The 25,342-nt window shown below is 35.0% G+C and overlaps 1 protein-coding gene across 1 annotated transcript; it reads left to right on the top strand.

Annotated features, from left to right (window-relative positions):
* Nucleotides 1-21,595: 21,595 nt before the first annotated feature.
* On the top strand, nt 21,596-22,252 carry LOC145674273 (UPF0758 protein Vapar_4033-like). The gene has a single exon (XM_081744109.1). The coding sequence runs from the start codon at nt 21,596-21,598 to the stop codon at nt 22,250-22,252; it is 657 nt and encodes a 218-aa protein (XP_081600235.1).
* The last annotated feature ends 3,090 nt before the right edge of the window (nt 22,253-25,342 follow it).

Genomic DNA, 25,342 nt, shown 5'->3' with positions numbered 1-25,342 from the left:
AGAACAGATATTCACTAACACGATTAAAATATCCAGAAAAAAATTCAAACAATGAAATTAAATTCCAGAGCAATTACGCAAATTTTCTTTATATTAAAAAAAATATCTAGTACTTTCAGATTGAACTTTGAATTTATAGATTTCTCACAATATATTTAAGCTAAGAGCAATTTATAATACTAGCAAAGACTCTAGGAAAAAAGAATGTTGAATATTACGCACCTAATCAGAGAAAATATTTTCTTGAGCAAAAATATCTTAATTGATCAATATTACTAATTAAAGAAATTCAAACCATCTAAGTGTTTTCAAATGCATGAAAATGCAACAAAATACATACTAAAATGTATTTGTTCTTTTCTGAGTATTTCTCAATGGCTCTGCAGTTTTCGGTACTATACCTCTTAATGTTGTCCGCGAGACATTTTTTTAAAATACAATTTCTTATTGTGCAAAAAGAGGTCCTTACCACAGATTATACTAATATAACCACAAGTTAAAGAAATCAATTCCAGCTCAGTACAATTTAGGACCCAAAATTTCAAATCCAGTTCAATCAATTTGACCCATTCAATTTCTTACATTCAAATATATGTATATATAATTTCAACCATCCTAACTGCCTCATCAATTCTGTCTATTCAAAACATTGCAAATAGCATTTCTGGAGACCCGTTTCATTATACCCAAAACAACTTTGATTCCTAGTCTAATAATGACGTGAGAGAGTTTGCATTAAACGCTATGCTCTGATCAAAGAAACTCACTTCAGAAAAGGTAATTTAATGAATACTGGACAATCATACCAAGAATTTCCATTCAAAACACCATTAAGCATTACTAGTGAGATGAATCGAAAAATCTGGGGGGCGCAATTTTTCGCCAAAAATCTAAATATCACGCTTATACTCTGGAAAATACCCGAATACATGTCAGCGATTGAATGCAAGTTATATTAACCAATTTCCAGCTAATTAACGACACTACGTAACCAACTAAACCCATATGTACAAACTACTAATTAACTGCGAACTTACCAGGATTAAGCGAAACGCAATTTAGCTCCAGTAATATTTTACCTTTGTAGATAATATTACTTCCCTCTGTTTGGAACAGCCTATGTCCTATGATCTAGTACTGATTTTGACAAACTGGCCCGAGACGAAGTGAGTATAATTGAATCTTTTTTAGGAAAAGGCGGAAAAGATAGCTTTAAAAATTACAAAACATTGAATTCCAAACAATATAATCACAAAATGGAGCAGATTGGAGTCAATTTAATGGGCACTTTTGTCTGACCACCAAGGCTCACTCAAGCACCGTCTCTTAGATGCCGGTTTAACTCCATTAAATTTCAAGAAAAATACTTTCCACAAGGGAGCAAAATTCTCTGAGATCACAATTATTAACAAAACACTCAATTATGTTCAGTGAAAGCATTTTCAATACACTCACTTCACCTTTGGCCACTTTTTTTCACTTTTAACTCTGCATTTAACTACAACACGCGCCATGCAAGCTATGAGACAACACACGGTGAACAAGCACACGCGAGCCCAACTCCACCTGCGGAAGCAAAACAGCAAATCATCCTCAGGAGGCAGCTGCTTCGAAAGGAAGACTTGCCATACAGGATTGGAAATTCTCTCACGTTATTTTCGCTCGTTACATCTTTTTTCTCACTCTCTCTCATTTTTTCTTTAAAAAAGAAACATTTTCTTTCAAAACGTCTGATACCACATAAATGCTAAATAAACGTTACTGTAGGCCCATATATAACGCAGAAACTTCATAATTGAATATAATTACCCTAAATATCAATAATATTTGACTAGATATTATTAATACAAATTTTTCATTCAATCAAAGTTTTAATTTTTTTTAAAAAATCCAGTCAATGCAAATCTCTATTTCCATGTAGCTGAAATGCTATAATGTCTAATTAGAATAAAATAAGAAACAAGCGTTATTGCATTCATACTATTTCAAACATTCATTTAATCGAATATCATTAATTATTTTTACCAAGAGTACACTCCCAATTGAAAAGCACTTGATGGGATTTTTTCGGGCGATCAGTGATTTTGTATTATCTTACTTTTCACAACGCCCTCACCGCCCTCGGTCTACATTACAGCTGGGGAAGAAATTACACTACTGTTGGTAATTTTTTTGCAACGGGTTTTGTTCCAAGGCAAGGCGATGATCCCCTTCCCGTTGTTACCCCTGCTGGAATATTTTCAACCGAGTTACTACTACAATTACATTTACAAAATATTAAAATTACATATAACCTGGTTCGGTAAAATTTATAATGAATTCTTTATTCTAGTAGGCAATATTCTTTTCTATGGTAGAACAACGTTCAGTAGTACTCGTATTCCATTTTTGTTGAGATGTATATCATCTATTCGGCCATCAGCATAAAATCTGTAAGAGAGAATTATACATAATAATTTACGTAATTACCATTACCGCTTTTATTGTTTTTTATTAGTCTGGTGATAGGTGATAATTAAACAATAGGTTTTTGCGAGTACCCTTTGTTCTTTACTTATGAAAGATAACACGATATTTAACTACTAAGTACAAAGTTATCGTATACTTTTAGTAACAAAGTTTGATGTTTATAACCATTATGTTTATATTATGTAATTCTAGTACATACATTTGATTGTTTTATATTAGAAACTACATAGGTTCGTGAAAGTAATATTACTAATCTGATATATATGCATCATGTAATTACACAGCCCAAATCGAAAATAAATAACCATCATTTAAATGAAATGAAATGTGAGTTTTACGTCCCACGGTTATGCCGGTTAGGCTAAAGGAGACGGTGATGAGTAATGAATGAAATGGTGGAGAAAGTAGGAGGAAACGGGAGAACCCCGAGAAAAACCACGCACACGGTGATTGTCCACCACAAAGCTCACTTGGCGGGGGCAGGGATCGAACCCGGGACCCCATGCACCAGATGTGAACGCTCTACAACTGAGCCACCACGGTCCCACCATCATTTAAGTATTGCTTACAACACATATAGATTATGTAAAACTACCGAAGAAGATAGAAAGTGCTTGTTAAATGGAAACAAACAGAATACAATTTAAACAAAAATGATTCATCAAAATTACGGCACCTTTCTGTAATTTATGCGCAATGATAGAAACAATCATGCAATGAAAACTCTCAGCCATTTAAGATTTTTCTGTTTTAGCTTCGAAGATTCTTGTTAGACCTTCATAAAAAGTACGTGGGACCACAAGAAAGGATATTAATTTTACATAAAAAATTACTGGGAAAATGGTTGCAGTTATCTCTAAGTTATGCAACAAGTCAAATTGATAACCTCCTACTTTTTGCAAGTCTGTTAAAAAATAGTGGATATCGTCAACCTAAACCCTATATGGATTTAAAAATGGCAACACGAAATGGACAATTGTATAATAGCAATGAAGATAGTGCTTACCAAAGTGACACTTTCTGAACACCATAAGGTAGTGTGGTTTTTGTAAAACTTTAAGAGAGTATTTAAATTTATTTCTTGTATGGTAGGCAACAGTAGTAACCAATATAAAGAAAAATTAATTTATTTTTTCTTTTGCAAAAATACTCCGCCAGGAGACAATGTATATGTAACACAAATAATAAATAGTACCAAATACAAGCAGCAAAGTTTTTATGATTCTATTGTTCTTTCTGTACATATTGGTTAGACACAGTGATGATATATAATTACCGTACCAGAGCAATTTATATATTTTTGATGTAACTACCTCTCAAAAAATGTTTCCCAGGAACACCGTGAAGTAAGTGACCTTCCCATGTGAATAAGACATCACACACATTATCTGAAAGGTAATTAATGACGTAAGTTAGAAAGTACAGTATATTAATGAGAAACTACTATGATAACTCATAACATTAAACTATTTTTTTTATTTTTCTCTTATAGTAGCATATTTGTTAAATCTTAAAATAGACAGAGAGGCATCTATCTCGGACAAAAAGCTGGAGACACTTCTTCGATTCTCATATTTCAATTATCCATTGCCTTTTCAAAATATAATAGGCAATGGCGTATTCAAAATGAATAAATGAAATAGAAGCAAATTCATAATAACTCTTTTGTTAAATTTTATTTAGATATATCTTCCTTAAGAACAGTAACTGATTATGCATTACGAGTTTTCATTTTAAAATATGTTTCTCTATAATTTATGCTAATAATTGTAGTACATTATGTTTGCAAAGTTTAGACGATACGAAAAACGGAGACAAAGTATTTCAAAACAAAATCCTGAAAAGAAACATTACCCAACAGGAATGGGAATGGCGGAAACTTCATAACGAGGAAGTACATAATTTACATTGTTTACCAAACGTTGTTAGGGTTATCAAGTATAGGAGGCTCAGGTGGTCAGATCACATTGCCAGGATGAAAGAAAGTAGGAGCGCTTTCAAAGTATTAACTGGAAGACCAATTGGAAAACTACCATTAGGAAGACCTAGGAGTAGATAGGAGGACATCTGAAGATGGCTATCGCAAAAATAAGCAGGATCCATTTGGCTAAGGACAAGTCAATGGAGAGCTTTTGTGAATGCGGCATTGAAACACTGGGTTCCATAGGACATAGAGCTATTTAGTTAGACGAATTGTTTTTTAGTCTACTGTAATGCGGATAAAACCTCCTAGTTGGAAGTTCGTTACTTCTGATTTGGAGGTTATTTCCTTTTGGTAAAAAACAATTGTAGTTACAAATTGTGTGTTCATATTTGTATTTGTATTTCATTTTTATAGAAATTGAGAAGACATTGGATGACACTTTTATTTTTAACTACTATAATGCACAATGTTATTTTTTGGAAATGACACATACTTATATCCATTTCATGGCATATCACCTATTTTACCTGCCCGTCTTCCAAATAGATTTTAAGGAAATCCATAGAGAAAAAAGCTGTGGAAGGGACAACGTGACTGCATCGTCTTCGTCTTCGCGAGAACGAGGCTCAAATCCAGTGACTGGCATTTCGGAGTGCCCAGTGTTGACATGTAGCTCAACGGTAGGTGTGGCATTTCATGAAAATTGTTCTCTTAATAATCAAATAGGTTGGAAAACTTAAGTTAATTTCTTGTTGCACATTACATATTGCACATTGTTAGTTGTTTGAAACATTTTCGAACATAGGGGTCTACTTCTTCTAGTCTGAGCAGGTTAGAGAATCTTGCGCCATTACAAATTGTAGTGAAGTATTCATCGGAATTGTAACAAGTTCTTAACGTTCTTCAGGGTGTTCAAATGACAATATATATTTTATGTAAAAGTTCACAACATGCTGTTGTTAATTATGTTCCAAGACAACAGAAAGCGCTCGTTTGAGGTCTTCAACAATTTAATGAAAGTAACCTAAAGTATTTAGAGTGAGCTAACCATTATATAGAGTGTTCAGTAGGAATTGCCCAGCCAAATACATCACTGTAAATATTCAGGATATTTAGAAGAAAATGTAAGATGTTCACAACTCATTCCATATTTTCATTCTCTAATGATCATTTCCACTTGTTATTTTAGTTAATTTTTCGTTAGAAAATACTTAAGTGTTAGCTGATTACGGAAAACACTTTTTTTCACTCATAGCTTGATTCTAACTAGTCCAAATTTGCGAATGAATTTCCATATGTTACTGTGCGTCGAAAAGAATGACATCATATGTATGACAAGGTAGGGTACCGCGGTGTAACATACCTATTGTGATACGATTGCACAAACGTACAGAACATCGAAAAAGAAGCGACCCTTATTTTTTTGTCGGCCAACATGCGCATAGAAAGGGTCAAATAGGAACATTAAAATGGGGTAAAAATGAGATTATGTGGAATATACGGAGAACGAGAAGAGACATGGGAAAAGATTAAATGAACGACATAGTCGACACAAGGCAATGAGGTAGAACACACCCATGCGAATCAAGCATTACATTCGGAAATGGACCAATCACGTGTACAACATTGTCGTAATGTGTTACGGAAAAGGGTGGCAAGGTGCAGGAAGAAAGAAGAAACGAAAACATGAAATATGTGTTTTGCTTTGGGTGCATACGTCGCCCGTATGCGAAAGGGACGAAGATTCATATCAACGCACGAAGATGGGAGAACAAGCAGAAAGGATGCAAAAGTCCTTCGTATAGGCAGCCCGCGAGGCAGTGCTGTACATTGGGTTGCGTATATCTCGTAATGGAAAAAAATGAGTACCACAATTGAATGTAATAACAGTGGTCCAGGTATGTAAGATAAACAGGAACAATAATATCAGTACCACGCATAATTACCAACGTGAATATTAATATTGATTTTTAATTCGTCACTTGAGTCTAATAGATTAGGATTGAGTTGAGATTCATAACGTAAGTTGTCACAAGCGTCTGATGCGTTTGATATTAATTCACGCAGAAATATATCTTTATTAGTATAAAGTGAATGAATTACTATATTCAGTACTTTCCCTACCTCAGCATCAAATTTCAAATTTTCAGTTTCTTGTATGTTGTGCATCTTAAGCTCCATTATTTGCCTACTATTTTAGTAATTTAAGTATTGCATCATAATCTTTTAAGACTATGTACACTGAAATTGTTAGTTATACACTCACGTTTGCAACACTTGTATATGATATTATAAAGATCCGACTTGATATTATTTGTGATTTGTCTTTTCTTCCTCATTTACTATACTTACTCAGTAGATCGAGCTTGATTAAATGCATAAAATATTAGTAAGGAGTAACCATAAACCTTTGATTGGAAAAAATCAGAGTTAACGGTTCAAAAAATGCTACCTTGCCGATAATGGCAGCAAGCTTGCTTAGTAACTCTTCGATTATTTTACATAATGTACCTGATTTAATTGATGTACATTTAATGTCTGAACTACTTACAAAGCTTGGAGCGAAGGTAGATTTTAAATGTAATAAAGATTACAAAGCAAATCATATTTTAGAAATTGACTGTGGTAATATAAATAATCATTCAATACCACATGAAACTGCCAGCAGACTGCGAGCATCTTTTTTAATGCTGGGTCCGATGCTCAGCAGATTTGGCAAAATTGCAACAGTCTTTCCTGGTGGGTGTAACATTGGAAAGCGCCCTGTTGACATGCATATCAAGGCACTTGAAGCAATGGGAGCTCAAATTGAGCTTGAGGGTAATAATATAATTGCAACAACAAAAGGAAAGCTAAAAGGAAAAGAAATAACACTTGAAAAAATAAGCGTTGGCACAACAGAAAACGTAATAACGGCAGCAACACTTGCAGAAGGAGTAACAACAATAAATAATGCTGCAACAGAGCCAGAGGTGCTTGATTTAATAGAGTTTCTTTAAAAAATGGGTGCTGATATCGAGGTTAGTATTAGTAATAAAAAGATCAAGATAATAGGAGTTGAAGAATTAAATGGGTGTAAGCACAAAATAATACCAGACCGCATAGAAGCGGGCACCTATGCGCTGGCTGCTGTCATTACTGGTGGGGAGCTGAAGTTAGAAGAGATAAATCTATCTGATATAAAATGTATTGCAAATGGGTTGAAGGCTATAGGAGCCAGAGTTGAGTTCTATGATAATGGTATTATTATTTCCAGAACAAAATGGCTTTATTAAATCCGCTCATATTGCAACAGATCCATATCCTAACTTTCCCACTGATATGCAACCACAACTAATGTCTGCAATGCGCATTGCAGATGGAATATCAGTAATTGAAGAAAATGTTTTTGAAAATAGATTTGCACATGCAATTGAGTTAAGAAAATTAGGGGCTAATATCAGCATCGAAAAAATAAAGCTACTATAAGTGGAATAAAGAGCTTATTCGGAGCTAATTTATATGCTAATGACTTAAGATCAACGGCAGCTTTAATTCTTGCTTCTTTGGTAGCAAATGGAGAAACTACAATAAATAATTCGCATCATTTATGGAGAGGCTATGAAGCAATGGATGAAAAACTTAATTCATGTTGAGCTGATATCTCCTTGAGGATATATTATGAATGAAACCACTAAACGAGTTACGATAAAAGAAAGAGATGAAATTCTATACGAAGAACATAAAGTATTAGATCACGGATTTGTTCGAGTAATAGATTACATGGGCTCTGATAGCATCATAGTTCAAGCCGCTCGTGTTTCTTATGGAAAGGGAACAAAACAGATAAACCAAGATGAAGTGCTTATAAAGTACTTGATGAGGCATCATCATACAACTCCATTTGAAATGTGTGAAATTAAGTTTCACATGAAACTTTCAATTTTTATTGCAAGACAGTGGATAAGACACAGAACTGCAAATTTGAATGAATATTCTGGAAGGTATTCGATACTTTACAATGAATTTTATATACCAAAGCCAGAACAGGTTGCAAAACAATCTGATAATAATAAACAAGGCAGCGGTGAAGCTTTTGATTCAAATACTTCAAAAAAAAATAATAGAATCTCTGGTAAAGGATTCTAATTTAGTATATTCTCATTATGAGAAATTTATTGAGCAGGGTCTTGCAAGAGAAATTGCACAAGCTAATCTAACACTTAATTACTACACACACAATTTTATTGGAAGATAGAAAGTGGAGAAGGTTATGTAAATCTAAGACTTAGAGCTGATAAGCATGCCTAATACGAAATTAGAGTCTATGCAGAAGTTATATTGGAGATAGTGAAAAAATGGGTTCCGCTGGCCTATAATGCTTTTATTGAATACTCTTTAGAGTCAGCCTGCATTTAAAAAACTGGTCTTGAAATAATTCGCAAGCTAATTAAAGAAGAAAATATTACTAGAGAAAAAAAGTGGCATTGGTAAGAGAGAATGGGATGAGGTGATGTCTATACTAACTAACTAACTCTATGGCCTATGGAACCCGGAGGTTCAGTACCGCGTTCACAAAAGCTCTCCACTGACTTCTATCCTTAGCTAATTGGATCCAGTTTCTACTTTGTATTCCTATCTCTGCGAGATCCATCTTAATATTATCCTCCCATCTGCGCCTAGGTCTTCCTAATGGTCGTTTTCCTATGGGTCTACCAGTCAAGACTTTGAAAGCGTTTCTACTTTCTTCCATTCTAGCTACATGACCTGCCCACCTAAGCCTCCTAGACTTGACGACCCTAACAATGTTGGGTAAACCGTATAAACTATGTAGTTCCTCGTTATGAAGCTTCCGCCATTCCCCATTCTCGTTCCTCTTGGGTCCGAATATTCTTCTCAGGATCCTGTTCTCAAATACTTTCAGTCTATGTTCTTCCCTCAGAGTAAGCGACCATGTTTCGCAACCATACAGAACAACAGGCATGATTATCGTTTTATATATTTTAAGCTTCAAATTCCTCGACAGAATTCGCGACGACAAGAGATTTTGAACCGAATAGTAACACGAATTCCCTGCTTTTAGTCGACATTTAATTTCTTCGTGAATATGATTTTCGTCTGTTAATATTGATCCTAAATATTTGAAAGTATCTACTTTATCAAAAGTATTATTTAATATTTTAACGCCTCTACAATTTGCCGTATTACGGTCCCGACGCACTTCCATGTATTTAGTTTTCTCTGCATTTACTTCTAAACCCATGTCCCTGCAAGCGTTTAATAAGATCTCTGCATTTATTTCTACTGTTCTCCTATCATCCCCTATTAAATTTACATCATCAGCATATGCCATAACCTGGTGAATGCCGTTCAACTCTAGGCCCTGGTTGCTATCTTTGATTTTCCTTATGGCGTATTCCAGCACAAAGTTAAGTAATAATGGCGACAACGCATCTCCTTGTTTCAGGCCATTTTCGACGTGGAAGCTCGTGGACAAAAATTTTCCTACCCGGACTTTACATTGGGATTCATTTAAACATATCTTGATTAATCTAATTAGCTTTCTCGGTATTCCAAGCTCTGTAAGAACGTTGTATAATGTTTCTCTCCTAACCGAGTCGTAAGCCTTTCCAAAATCAATAAATAGTTGATGTACCGGGGTATTGTATTCCCACTTCTTTTCGAGTATTTGGCGAATGGTAAATATTTGGTCGATAGTTGATCAATTTCGTCTAAATCCGCACTGATAATCTCCAATAATTTCATCTGCGTATGGGGTCAATCTTGCTAACAGAATATTTGAAAGGATTTTATAGGATGTTGACAGAAGAGAAATGCCTCGATAATTATTACAGTCAGTTTTGTCGCCTTTCTTGTGAATTGGAACAATGATTGACTCTTTCCACTCTTGTGGCAATTCTTCCTTGTTCCAGATAAGGAGAATAAGTTTGTGTATCTTGTTCCACAATTTTTCGCCTCCAGCTAAAATTAACTCAGCCGGAATTTCATCTACACCCGGAGATTTGTGTTTCTTTAATTTCTTTATAGCGGCTTCCACTTCTATTCGATTGGGTTCTGGAATATACGGTTCTGCGGTGTGTATCTCCTTTTCTCCACGCACATTAGTTTTTGGCTGCGTGTTCAGCAAATCGTCAAAGAAATCTTTCCATCTATTTAAGAGGCTATCCATATCAGTGAGAACTGTTCCGTCAGATTTCTTTAATATATAAGCACGAGGTTGATAGCCTTTCTTAAATTCGCTGATCCCCTTATACATGTCCCGAATATTTTTATTTTTACTATTATCTTCAAGTTCCTTAATTTTAGCTTTCAAAAAATCCCGTTTCTTTGTTCTAAAAGTTTTGGATGTTTCCCGCCTGATATCTGCGAAATTTTGTGTAGTTATTTCATTCGGATTTTGTAGCCACCGTAATATTGCCTGTTTTCTCTTCTCTGCTAGTTTAATGCATTCTTGGTCGAACCATGGTTTGTTCCTACGTATTTCCGCGTGTCCCAATTTTTCTATTGCTGAACTTTTAATGCTATCTCTAATTTCAATCCAAGTATCCTCAACACTAGTGCACTCCGAGTCTTCTAAAACCGAGAATCTATTCGAAACTTCAATCTGGTATTCCTCTCTTACCTGGCTCTCTTCTAATTTCTTTAAATTAAATCTCTCCGTTTTCGGACATTGAGTATTACCATTATTCAACGATAATCTCTCCCGTATTATCGCTGCTACCAGGTAGTGATCAGTGTGACAATCAGCCCCTCTAAACGACCGGACGTCAATTATGCTAGATTGTCTTCTTCTATCTACTAAAACGTGATCAATTTGATTATGTGTTTTTCCGTCTGGTGATGTCCAAGTGTATTTATGAACGTCGCGATGTGGGAATTTTGTACTCTTCACGATTAGGTTTTTGGATGTTGCAAAGTTCACGAGTCTAACACCGTTGTCATTACTTTCTTTATGCAAACTTTCGTTCCCTATAATCGGTTTGAAAATATCCTCTCGTCCTACCTTCGCATTGAAATCCCCTAATAGAATCTTCATATGGTATCGCGGGAGTTGGTCAAATATCCGTTCCACTTCTTCGTAAAAACTATCTTTTATATCGTCACCCTTATCTTCAGTTGGAGCATGTATATTTAAAACAATAATATCACACCACCGTCCCTTAAGAGTAATAAAAGAAAGTCTGTCAGTAACAAATTCAACCCGTTTAATTGCTGGTAATATTCGTTTGTGAACGAAAAACCCTGTTCCTAACTGGTGATTTTTTATTTCCTTCCCCGTAAAAGAACGTAAAATTTCCGGAATTCTCAGATCCATTTCCTTCCCACCTAACTTCCTGAACTCCTACTAGGTCCATCCTGTATTTCTCTAACTCACTCGTTACAGATTTTAACGCGCCTGCCCTATAAAGACTTCTAATATTCCATGTTCCAAATCTCATGTCCATTTTCTTTTGCTGATGTCGTGCCAAGTTATCAGTCCTTGTCCGAGGCTTTTGTGAATGTTTCTGAACAAGTACCTTTTTTTACAGGATGAGGGTGTTAGCCTTACCCAAACCCCCAAGCTGGAGGACCACTCCTAGTCGTCTGTCCGCGACTGCTTATTCAGTATATTCGCAGCTAACCTCTATATCTAGAGGCCTTTTCCTCGATCCGCAACCTGAGGACGCGCCATGCCGTGGTGACAGGAACCCACGTTACACGGGATGTCTATACTTGGTAAATAATTTTGAACCTTTGCATATTTACATAGCATGTTAGGATAGCTGTGCAAAACTTAAAGGGTATCATCTCAGTCACAGCTGTACGAACATTATGATTTGCAGGTAATTTTAGTAGTAGATGATGTGATTCCAGCACTTGATGCTCGAATCTAGTAAAAGAAAGAATGGATGCCAGTGTCTGGGCACTGGCATGACAGCAGATGAAAACACTTGAATGGCAGGAGAAAGAAACACTGGGATGAAAGTAGAAGATCCAATTCCTTATATCGATTGATTCTCATCTACCTCTCACATCACATAAACTCATCACTTTTATAGAACATCTCATTAAAATCAGTCAAAGTTCCAAAATCTTGATTTTTAATGAATACATGACCATTTGCAATGTGTGCTTCAGGCAGAGTGAATGATTCATTATAATGACCATGAATTGGCATAACAATGCTATTATATAGCACTGATGCCTGTTCGTGATTATATTCTTTAGTGGTTTGATACTTACCAAGAAGTTCTGTATGTCATCATATGTGACTTTTAACTCTACTTTGTACTTTTCTCTTTCAATAGGCTCACCTATTTTTTATTTTTAAGGGATGATCTTCTTTTATATTGTCCATAACACTTGTGATAACAGCCTCTTGTTCTTCAGCCTTATTGTTTTGATTTTCGGCTTTCATTATTAATTTTTTGTCTCCGCACCTTGTTTATCACCGTGTTTATAAATTTTGCTTTTGTGTAATTCTTCCTGAATGACCTTTTCCATGTCAGCATAGCCATAACGGTTATTTTACGAAGTTTCAATATAACTACTACTATCATCTGCTTGCATTTGATCTATATTGTTGGATTCTTCCTCTTGCAGAGTAATTTTTTTAAGATGCTTAAGCATATCCTCTCCAGTCTCTTTCCAAGTTGCAACTTTCTTTCCAAGTTGCAGCTCTCGGTAATAAGAACCATTATCGCCTTTGCTATCTATTACATCTTTGAGCATTTTTTTATCTTCTATATAAAATTCAGCATGCTCAATTAACGTTCTACCGTCTTTACCCACAACATCAATATTAGCTTTGTTTTTTATTAGATGTTCTATTGTATCTAGCTGTCCAGTTCTCACTGCATGAATTAAAGGTGTCCAACTATCATTATCTTGCGCATTAATATTCGCGCCTTTTTCAACAAAAGACCTTATCACCTCTTTATCTCTAAAATCAACAGCAAGATGTAAAGGTGTTATGCCGTAGCCATCTTGAGCGTCAATATTTGCACCGCGCTCTATAAGGTATTTAGCTACTTCCCTATTTTTCATGTATATAGCAAAATGCAGTGGAGATTTACCAGAGCTAATATCACGAGTATTAACATCTGCATTATGGTCTATTAAGTACGTAGCAATTTCTGTATGTTTTAACTCAATTGCAGAGTGAAATAGTGTTTGAGCAGAAGTATTTTTTGACACCAAGGTCTGCACCATGCTCAACTAAACATTTTATCATATCTAAATCACCTGCCTTGACAAAGTGAAACATTAGGCTACGTGCATTAATATCTGCACCGTTTTCTACAAGATACTTTACTAAAGGTGTATTATTTATAGCATAGTTAAGTGAGCCAAAACCGTGAGCATCACGAATATTAGGATTTGCACCATGCTCTACTAGATGCTTAACTATTTCCACATCTCCCGATTTTATTGCATAGTGCAGTGGTGTCTTGAAGGAAGAATAGTTAGTTCCTTCGTAATAAGTATCTCGAGAGTTAGGGTTTGCTCCTTGGTCAATTAGGTATTTTACTACTTCCGTATCTCCCGATTTAACAGCATAATGCAGCGGTGTTTGACCATCTTTATCTCTTGCATCAATATATGCATTATGTTCTACAAGTTTTATGACTTCACTTAAATCTCCTGATCGGGAAACAGAGTGCAAACGCGTCGCCCCTGTCACCTCATTTATTTCATTTACGTTTATTATAGCATCATCTTCATCAATTGATCTTTTATTCCTAGGCTTGATTTTACTTTCCACTATAGTTTTTTTCGCTTATAGGCTTATTTAATTCAACAATTGGTTGATTAACATGTTGTAAATATTCTTCACCGCTTAGCTCAGCCTTAACCCAATTTTTAAACTCCTGAGTACAACCTTTCAGTTCAGTTAAAAATCCTCAAATAATTTATTACCTTGAGACCTATTCGTACCAGATTTAGAAAGGCTTTTGAGTAAATTATCAATCATACCTGGATGCTTATTCTCAAGAAATTTTATCACCTGTTCAGCGTCTGAATGATAATGTTCACCTCTGTCATTCCAAATATTATTGCGCAATATTTCATCTGGTTTTAGATCTTTATCCCTTATTGCAATTAAAGCTTCTTTATCTTCGTGATCATTTACATGCTGACCATCTTCTAAGCTTGCCATATAGTTAGCTACTCCTTCATGCATAGCCTTAGATAAGACATCACCTGTACCATAATAGGAATTAATGATAGTTAAGGCGTGTCCCAATTCGTGTTTTAAAGTTTTACACGAGTCATTGAATTGGTCTTGTAGATAAAAATAAACATGAATTTCTGAACCACGACATTGGAGCGTCAAACCGGAATTGCCTTTATAGTTAACGTTCAATTCCTTTAGATAATTTTCGTAGTCACTTTTTGTATTAAACACGAAAACATTGACTGTTTGGTATATTGTGCCAAGGCTGAGAATTATTAATACCAAACGCTGAGTCAAAATCTTTTATAGTGTCTTCCATAGCGTCTTTTATAGTTCTTTATTATCGTATTTGACATTTATTTGAAGCTTATGTTCGCTGTAAGTAAGAACCTCATTATCTGGTACAAGATCCTCAGCAACTTTATTGCCACTTTTACATCCATCCACTGCTTAAACTCTCCCTCAATTTTTGGATTGTTTACAAGCTTTTCGAACTTTGATATTGCTTGCTCTCTACCAAAAGATATCTCAGTAAGCAGTTACTTTATGAATTGAGGATGTTTTTCTTGCAGAAATGTTACCAGGCAATCTGACATTCTAAAGTCATTGTCCATACTTGCTATTTTATATGGTGTATCACATCCAGATTTCTGCATTTTATTGTACGCTTCTCTTGTGTAGTGCATATCGCGAGTGCTTTCTCTCTTAGCTGCATCATAGCTCCACATGAAAAGCTTTATACCACTACGTAAAACTTCAGGTGCTGCACTTAGGTCACTAGTTGTATACTCAAGAAATGCATCGCTCATCTTTTCCATTAATATTTTAGATTTTGCACAAAGCAAACCATTTACATCTCCAATAATAAACGTTTTTGCTATTGTACCGTCAGCTTCGTGTGCTCTTACTGTTCCACCACCACATAACTCTCTATTGTCTTTACCACCTGAAAGTTCCTTTATATGAGCTTTATAATCGTCATAATTTTTTAGCACATAAAGCTGCAATTTTACCAGGCCAGCATGATTGCTTTTCTGTGAGGAACAATTTTCAGACCAAGCTCCGTAAGCATCTTTAACAGTTTGTTTTATGTAATCAGGTGTATAACTAGTTAATCCACCGTAATTTACTTCTATCGTTAGCTCATCATTTATTACTATTTCTTCTTTATTTGGAAATAGCTTTTGTATTAGCTCTTGCGATATAGAGTTTTTTGCAGTTCCATAGTTTTAACCTCATTTTTTGTTTGATTATCTACTAAATTACTAACCTTTTCTTGATCATCATCTTCAACTGCTCTTTTCTTTCTAGATTTAACTTTGCTTTCTACCTTAATTTCTTGATTTATAGGCTCATCACCAAGCATAATTTCTGTATCTATCAAGTTGTTATTTTTTTTCGCTGGATAATCTTGCAGATAGTTGATTATCACTAAAAGATGGTTCCCCTTTTAAGTATTTGGCATAGTTATCAGCAGGTATTGAGTAGAAGCCAATTTTAAGTTCAGCGTAGGAATTCTTATTGAGAACAAAAGACAAGTCTCTATGATCAAGCAGCATGTCATAGTCTGAGCTGACACAATTTAAGTATTCGTTGCCCTCCAATTCTGCATAGTGTTTGCATTTATTTGAATCAAGAACTATTCCGTCACTTTTCCCATCAAGCTGTAAAATTACTGCTGAGCGCCCATTTCCTATATCATGACCTTTTATTACCTTAAATATTTTAATATCACCATTTTCTATAAGTTCTTTTAACTCTTCATTCTTTTGATGCAAATCTTCTTCTGCTTGTCTTTTCTCTCTTACCAACTTTGCTTCTTTTTCAGTGATTTCATTTTCTGCCTTTAAAATATATCTGTTGTGCGTTTAAGCTATCTTTGTTGCTTAGAAAGTTATTCAATAAAGTTGATGCAACCGGTAGCAATTCACCTTGATCATCAAACGCTTTCTCCTTTGCCTTATCATAGTAACTTGGGTTATAGATAACACGGAGAGGATAAAAGCCATAATTCTCAATTGAGGATCCATCTGGTGATAGCTCAATCGAAAATCCATTGTGATCAAGAGGAAGATTAGTAGCTAAATATTTACTATTGTTATCCTTAACATATAACTCACTTCTACCATTACATTCACTAAATTTGTTATATATATAGAAGTTCTCGGGGTTAAGATTGAAGTAATCATCTAGGTTATTAAACTGGATTGTACTTCCAAATTTTTCCCGCAAAAGATTTCTACTTTCATCTGTAAGTTTTATACGTACAGAAAAATAGTATCGATCTATTGGTTCACCTTTTTCTAGTGTAAAATTCAGAGTAATCTTATCCTCAACCATTAATAGCCTCCAAAAATTATGTAAACTTATTAATTACCTTATTTATGAATTATACGGTGGCTACTATGAAAAATATGTTAAAATTTCTTGTGCGTAGGAAATTGCTTCTTCTGAATTCAATGTAAAATCCAGAAGAAGCATTTATACTTATACAGCTCGCTCAGGAGTTTCACTACAAAGTTGATCTATTTTTAAGTTTGTCAGATATCCCACTGCACCACCCAGTGCTGCACCCGCAGCCCCTGCCAATACAGCAGTTGCAATTACTCCAATAACAGTGATTTCAGGTATACTCCCCATTGAAACTAGCGTAATACCTACTGCACCAAACAATAATGCTAAGCCTACTTTCCATTTTCTTGAAGAAATGTCTGAAGGTTATTTTTGTAAGCAATCATGTATTTTATTGCCTACTACAAGTAGTGGCTGAGTATTTTGTTTTGTGTACGGATTATTGTTATTTCCATTACTGAAAGGTGTTTGTTGCAATGGATCTGAATTACTTATAATCGTTTGTGGACCACTTTCTACTGGTTGTTCTTGTTGTATAGTGGTGTCACTTACAGCAGATTGTCCTGAAACTTGCCAATCATCACAGTTGATCTCCATACCACTACCTACTTTTGATTGAAATGATTCGGTAAACACTACACTGTAATCTACATCATCAATTATTGTTTCTGAAGTTGGATCTGGATTTTGATAGTAAGTTATAGTGGCAGTAAATACTTGTGATTTACCTTTGATTGTTTCTTTCATTAATTGTTTTTTTTTTCTATTTTACATACAGCAAATTGATTAGAGAAGCTGAATGATAACTGATCTTTAAATTCCTCTTCAAAATCATTTACAAAGCTATCTTTAAAATTAATTGGAAAAAAGATACGCTTTCCTCCAAGCAAGATCTCTCGAAAGCAAAAGTTGTTAGGGGCTATTTTAATACGCTCAATCTCAAGATTCATAACCTCTTCTGTATTTAAGTACACTATATCTTCAGCTATTTTTGGATTAACTTCATTAACTAGGTAGGTAAGGAAATAGCATTACTACCACTCCCTCCCTTAGAAACGCAGCATGCGGGTTTCCCCACACTGCGCTTGAGCCCCTTATCTAAGTTCTTCTTTTCTTGAACCGGCTTGTCCTTCATGATTCCTCGGAAAACAACATTCTTAATGGTGACACCAACAGTAGAGAACCTTCTCTTGAGAAAGAGCTTACTAACATTTTTGTTTGATTTACTCTCTCATCAAAGTATTTTCCATTTAAAGTCAAGAGGATTTGCATCCGCTCTGATTTTAACATGTCGTCTGATAGGGGTATCGCTTACTCTGAGTAAGCTCATAAACCTTGTTTCCTTTGATTTGTTTTTGCATACAGAAGTAGCAAAAACCCATTGGCGTTGGCTCATTACCTTGAAGTAACGATTCTTTATCCAACGTAATCCTTTACGGGGATGTCTTTTCTTTGCCCACTTCCATAAACTATGCCAAATTTCATTGTAGATCTTTCTAAACGCTTTTTTAGCACACACATGACGATAATAGTTTCCCCATCCTCTTAATAAAGGATTGAGTGACTTAACTACTACAGCTTGTGAACTGCCTATATTTGCTTTTATTAATGCACGCGCTTTTTTAAGAAACCTTTTAATACTTTCCTTCGAAGGCGTAATAATTTATTGCTATATGTACGTATATTACAACCAAGAAAGTCGAACACTTTTGTAATAAATGTAATCTTTGTCTTTTCTTCTGACAGAGCTAGACCTCTTTCACGAAGGAAGGATGATACTATGGGTTTAACCTCATTTTCCAGTACTTCACGCGTGTTTCCTGAGATAAGTCATCCGCATATCTGATTAAATTTACTCCACTTCTGATTTTTCCTCTTCTTTTGCTACCTAGTTTATCAAAGCGATTTTTTAATAACTTTTCAAGACCGTCTAAAGTAAAATTAGCTAGTACTGGAGAGATTATACTCCCTTGCGGGGTACCAGCAGTTGTGGGATATAAGGTTTTTGATTCTAGGAAACCAGCCTTTAACCATCTATGGAGAATTTTCTTATCCACAGGAATGTGCTTCATGAGCCATTCATGGTTAATATGGTCAAAGCACCCTTTAATAGCACCTTCTAGTATCCATTGTGGTCGATTGCGCCTTGCTAGTAATAAGTGACAAGCAACAATAGCATCCGCACAGGATCTTTTAAGTCTAAAGCCATAGGAGTGATGATCACTGATTGTTTCAGATACTGGCTCCACTGCAAACAGATATAATGCTTGCATGGCTCTATCTTTTATCGTGGATATTCCAAGAGGTCTTCTTTTGCCATTAGATTTACTGATGTAAATTCGCTTTAGCGGAGAAGGTTTATATCCTCTTTGTTTTAACAGCTTTATTCCTTGAAATTTGGCACTGCAAGTTGATCATATTTGACGATCTACACCTGCTGTGTTTTTTCCTTGGTTTTCAGTTACTCTTAACAGCTAAAGCTTTGCCGCTAAAGGAGCGTGTGAGAAGATGCTGTAAAACCTTTACCTTACCCCCCATCTTCCTTGTTGAACAGCCTTAACAATACGTCTTTGTAGCCTCATAACTTTTTGGCATTTCTTCCATGGTAACTGGTTCCATGCTTCGGAATTGTTGGTAGGCACACTTACAGTTTTATTTGTAATCATCTGCTTTCCTATCTTAAGTGGTTCAAGTTTTTTGTCACGAGGGACCAAATGGAAGTCTGCTCGTTTTCAAGCGAATTAATGTTACAAATTCTATCCATTTCGTTACAAAATGGCATTCGCTTTCTCCATTTTCCTTTACCTGCACCTCCATCAGCGTTCCTTGCGGTTTGCTTGCCATGTAGGCAGAAATACAGGCTTACCCTGTTCCTCCAGTCATACAATAGTGGGTTAGGTGGCTTCTCTATACCGGTGGAATTATTATTTGCGTACATCCAGAAATGAAAAATGTAACTTATCCACATTACCTTTTGGTCAGAGCTTATCAGCATCTTTAGCTCTTTCATATTGACGATACTTATGAAGTTTCACTTACGTTCACCATACCACTTAGCCTAGCCCTCCAACCACATAATGCTTGCAGTTTATGCCCCTCTTATGATTGAGCATCTTCTTTATCAAGAGGAGGTTCATTGTCCGCATCGCTGGACACCAACAGGTTGCCCGATTCGCACTGATGCGTAGACTCAAATGGCAAAACATCTGGTTTAATAAGTTTTAGAATCCTTTCAGTTTCTTTCTAAATGAATTCCTCTCCTTTTAAACAATATGACCAAAGACTTTCAGGTCGCACCATTTCAATAATCCACTGCACCCCCGTGGAATCCCTACAAAGAACATCAACAATACTTTGCTTTTAGATGCAATATCAGGGTCCAAAATAGTGCTTAAAAATTCTATATCCTGTATTGCATTTTTGCCAGTAAAACCCAGAATATCATTGAGGAAGTGAATTAGGATGTCTTTATTATTTTCAGTACCAAAGATACGGCGAAACGCGACATCATTTTTGGGGTCAAGGAACTTCGAAAGAGAAATGAGAAAGTAAGTTAAAAAGCGTTAATGATTATACACAATTCTGAAGAAATATTCAACTAAAATGCAAACATTTTGTATATCTTTATTTGGTAGTATTAACCTGTATAATATTTATGACAAATACCTCGATAGGGTATAAAATAGCACAAAATGTAAAAAACCGGAGGTTAAAGCGAGGATATACTCAAAAAGATTTAGCGGAGAAAATCGGTGTAACGTATCAAGTAGTACTACAATATGAAAAAGGAACACGTAAAATTTCGATTGAGAAGTTATACGCTATAGCAGAAGCATTGTCAGTAAGTATTACCGATCTCATTCCTGCATCAAAGGAGAAAATCCGCTTTAAAAATGAAAAACTAAATTTAATAAGAGAATATAAAAAGATTAACGATCATGAGTTACGTAGAATGTTTTGTTTACTAACCAAATTTGTCCAAGTTAGTGAGAAAAGTAGTAGAAAATCGGAAAAAAAAAATAAAAATTGCAAAGAAAGCAGGAGTTTCTGTTGATATTGTTGCAAAAACAATTGGTCTCTTTGCTGATGAATGTGTTGAAGAAAAATTTGGTTCTATCTACTGCCAAATAGGAAAAAAGATAAAAGAATGGAGACTAGTGCGGGAATATACTCAGAAGGATTTAGCAGAGAAAATAGACAACACGTGACGAACTATGAACAAGGAAGGACTGCTGTTCCACTGGAAAGATTAAATGAGATAGCAAAGGCGTTATCGATTAATATCATGGACCTACTTGAATTAACAGAGGATACAGATGATAAAGTGGTACCTAATTTAATAAAAAATACAAAAAGATTGAAAGCCAAGTAATGCACTAATAAAATCTGTTTGAAAGCATACAAATTTGCGAAGAGAAAGTGAAAAGAGCAGAAAAGATGAAAATTGCAAAGGATTTAGTGAAAGGAGGAATTTCTCTTGATATTATTTTAAAAACAGTAGGCATCTCTTTCGACGAAATTCAACAAGTCTAAAATAAAAAAAAATATATATATATTAATATCTTTACTTCTTGTTGAAAAAATAAGTAAAAAAGATTTGACTTCACTCGGAAGCTATGGCTTTATGCCAATCCTGATAAACAGCAGTAAATATTTTAAAAAAAGTTTGTTGCTAGTGAAGGGCAAATTATATGAATAAAAATAAAGAAGAAATCGAATTCAGAATACTAGAAAGCAAAGGCAAAACACTACTTGATCGTGAAATAATGGAGACGTTTCTAAGTGCAGTACATGAAAGGCCGCAAGCACAAGAAATTGCTAAAAATCTTGTGAATAGCTATACGGGAGTAGGAAGGATTTTAGGCCGAGAAATGGATGACTTGAAAGTTATAGAAGGAGTAATTGATTCTGCAATAGCAATGATTATGTGCGTTAAGGAAATACTAGAAAGGGTACTGAAAGAAAAGCTCAAGGGAGAACCAATAATGGACTTACAAGGGCTAGTAGAGTACTTGAACGTAAATATAGGACACTCAGAAAGGGAATGTGTAAAAATACTGTACTTGAATAAAAGGCGACAACTAATCGGAGAAGAATCCTATATTGGTGAAATGGAAAATGCACCAGTATACATAAAGGAAATTACAAGAAAAGCATTAATAAAAAATGCAACATCAATAATAATGTCACATAACCATCCTGGAGGGTGTTTAGAACCATCAGAAGAAGATCAAGAAGTAACGAAGAGTTTAGCAGCAGCATGTAGTACTGTAAGTGTTAGATTGTTTGATCACATTATCATCACAAGTGGTGGCCATTTTAGCTTTAGAGAAAGTGGATTGTTATAGCAGAAAGTATTTGCAAATATACTCACAGTAATTTATACTGACTGAGTAGTATAGTGTATAACAATTATACACTTAGAAAGTTGTATTTAATAGCGGAGGCTAATATGGGTAATAAAATAATTATACATTTTGATGATAAAAAAAGGAGGTGTTTACGAGTTAAACGTCGATCTTGATAGATTATCGAAGGGTGAAATATCAAATGCTATTATAGGAATTGGTCGTGTTAACCAGCAGTCCACTTTTGTAAGCAAAATTAACAAGGATAAAAAGGTTGGAGAAGTGCCCTCCCCTAATAGAGACATTCATATCAACTACGGAAAGGGACTTGATTACATATATGGAACAAAACCTATAAGTGATCAAGAAGATAAAAATCCATTTACTTCTGCCTTGCAAAAAATAAAGCCAAGTAGAGGTGAAAGTGAAAAGTTGAGCTGGTTTAAAAGTGCTGTGGTAAGAGCAAAAAGTCCAAATGAACTGCATAAGGCTGTAAACGAAGCACTAGCTGCTGGAGCAAAAATAAATGCATGTAATGATGGGGAATGGAGCTTTGCAGAATATGTAGTATTAGGTACACATTTTCACAGATTAGAAAAAAGATGATCGGAAAAAGATAATGCGCAAATTGATGCTAAGCGGTGCAGTTTCATGATACTTTATGGCAGAATAAACTGATAGATGAAATCTACAAGGAATTGCAATCAGAGGTACAATCACAAATAGACAAGAAACTTGGAGAACTGAGGGAAGCTGGCGAAAGCGCTGTTCAGAAAGGAACTTTAGTAGATGTGGAAATAGATAATACAACATCGTATATGGAATTTTCTAAGGATAGCAAGGTAGAAGTTTCCAAAGTACTAGAAGGTACAGGTCTAAACAGAGGTTCAATTTTAAGAATGGGTAATAATGCAGTTGAGGTTAAAAGCGAGAAAGGAGATGTAAGAAACTATACCGATATGTCAGATGGCAGCTCTGTCATGTTAGAATTTTCCACAAGCATTGGTAAGCTAAATATTATATTGTACCAGGACGTAAAAAACTACAATCAGGTACAAGTAAAAGTAGCGGATAAGAAAATGTTGGCTGAATTACAAAAAAGAGGGGAAGAAATTGGGAAAAAATGCCTCTTTGGGGGAGTGAAGCTTAAGGAAGTGGTAGAAAGAGGTAATTTCACTAGGTGCGGCATATGGAGTGAAAAGCAGAAGGAAGTAAGTGAAAAATTGTTTTCATGGGCAGACAAAATACGCGAAGGCAGTAACGAGACTTTTAGGGGGCTTTAACCAACCTTCTTTTTTCATTTATGGTTAATTTTAAGGTTCTAGATTCTGGCTATTATATCTGGAATCTTTGAGCTATAATAGAAAATATTATATGCAAGGTTCTTTTTGTGAAAGGAAGTTTAGACTATGAAGTAGGGGAAAAAGTAAAAAATTGGAGGTTAGAGCGAGGTTATGCTCAGAAAGATTTAGCAGAGAAAATTGGTGTAAAGTATTGGGTAATACTGTAATATGAGAAAGGGAAACGTAGAATTTCAATTGAAAGATTATACGCTATAGCAGAAGCATTGTCAGTAAGTATTACCGATCTCATTCCTGCATCAAAGGAGAAAATCTGCCTTAAAAATGAGGAAGAAGAAATATTAACTCTAATAAGAAAATATAAAAAGATTAACGACCAAGAGTTACGTAGGATGTTTTGTTTACTAACCAAATTTGTTCAAGTTAGTGAGAAAAATAGTAAAAAAACGGAGAGAATAAAAATTGCAAAGGGTCTGGTTAAAGCAGGAGTTTCTGTTGATATTGTTGCAAAAACAATTGGTCTATCTGCTGATGAATGTGTTGAAGAAAAAGTTGGTTCTATCTACCGTCAAATAGGAAAAAAGATAGAAAATGGAGATTAGTGCGGAAATATACTCAGAAGGATTTAGCAGAGAAAATGGTTACAACACGTGACGAAATAAGCAACTATGAACAAGGACGTGTAGCTACTCCACTGGGAAAATTATATGAGATAGCAGAAACATTATCGATTAATGTTACAGATCTACTAATAGAGGAAGATGAAGGTAGTAAAGTAGAAAATGAGCTACCTGATTTGATTAAAGAATACAAAGAAATTGAGAGCCAAGAACTACGTAATGCATTAATAAAATCTGTTTGAGGGGATACGGATTTGTGAAGAAAAAGTGAGGAAAGCGGAAAGGATCAAAGTTGCAAAGGATTTAGTAAAAGAGGGAATTTCTATTGATATTATTTTGCAAATAGTTGGTTTATCTGCTGATCAAATTGCATGAAAATTTATGTCTAAATAAGGTATATATGTTTGTTTCTGTAAGAGATATTAGTTCTATAAGCTACGAAATAGGACAAAAAAATAGAAAATTGTAGATTAATGCAAAGGTGTACTCAAGCAGAGTTGGCAAGTAAAATTGAATTGAATTGAATTGAATTGAATTTCTCTTTATTTCAGCGGGCGAGGTTCAGCCGGAGGCTGCTCTGCCACCTAACCCTTGTCATCATTACAAAGAAAAGAAAGAAAAAAATAAAGACACAAATAAGATACAAGATTCAAAAACAACATAACATGATACATTCAATAATACTAATGATAAATAAAACACTCAGTAAATGAAAAAAAAACTATACTCATACTGCTAGTCCAATTTCAAACTGTAGTAAACCTGTCATGTGTGCCAATGCTTTGTTTCTGATCTCTAAATAATAATGTTTGGAGTGATGATTTAAATAAATTATACGGTTTGTCAGTGATTGACTTTGGTAGGGAGTTCCAGATTCTTACTGCCGAGATTGAAAATGCCTTCTCTGTTATTTTTAAAGAATGCCGGGGCATATTCAGCTTATTACTTCCTCGGGTATTGTAACGGTGAATTTCTGATCTACATGTTAATTTATGATGCAAGTAAGATGGTGCTTTATGTGAATTTATTTTGTATAGTAAACAACAGTATCGGAGATATCGTCTTCGGGACATGGTTAGGATATTGTTTTCATTAAGTACCGGCAGAATATGCTGAGACTTCCTGTAATTGAGAGAGAAGCGTATAGAGTAATTCTGTATTTTCTGAAT

This window comes from Thermobia domestica, chromosome 17, assembly GCF_964235325.1.
Source record: "Thermobia domestica chromosome 17, izTheDome1.hap1.1, whole genome shotgun sequence".
In the NCBI taxonomy this organism is placed as follows: Eukaryota; Metazoa; Arthropoda; class Insecta; order Zygentoma; family Lepismatidae; genus Thermobia; species Thermobia domestica.
Note: the sequence above shows the minus strand (reverse complement) of the source record. Positions and strands in the feature narration are given on the sequence as shown.

What these genes read in the sequence shown, in the direction of transcription:
- LOC145674273 (XM_081744109.1), top strand. Translation starts at nt 21,596, where the DNA reads ATGAATAAAAATAAAGAAGAAATCGAATTCAGAATACTAGAAAGCAAA.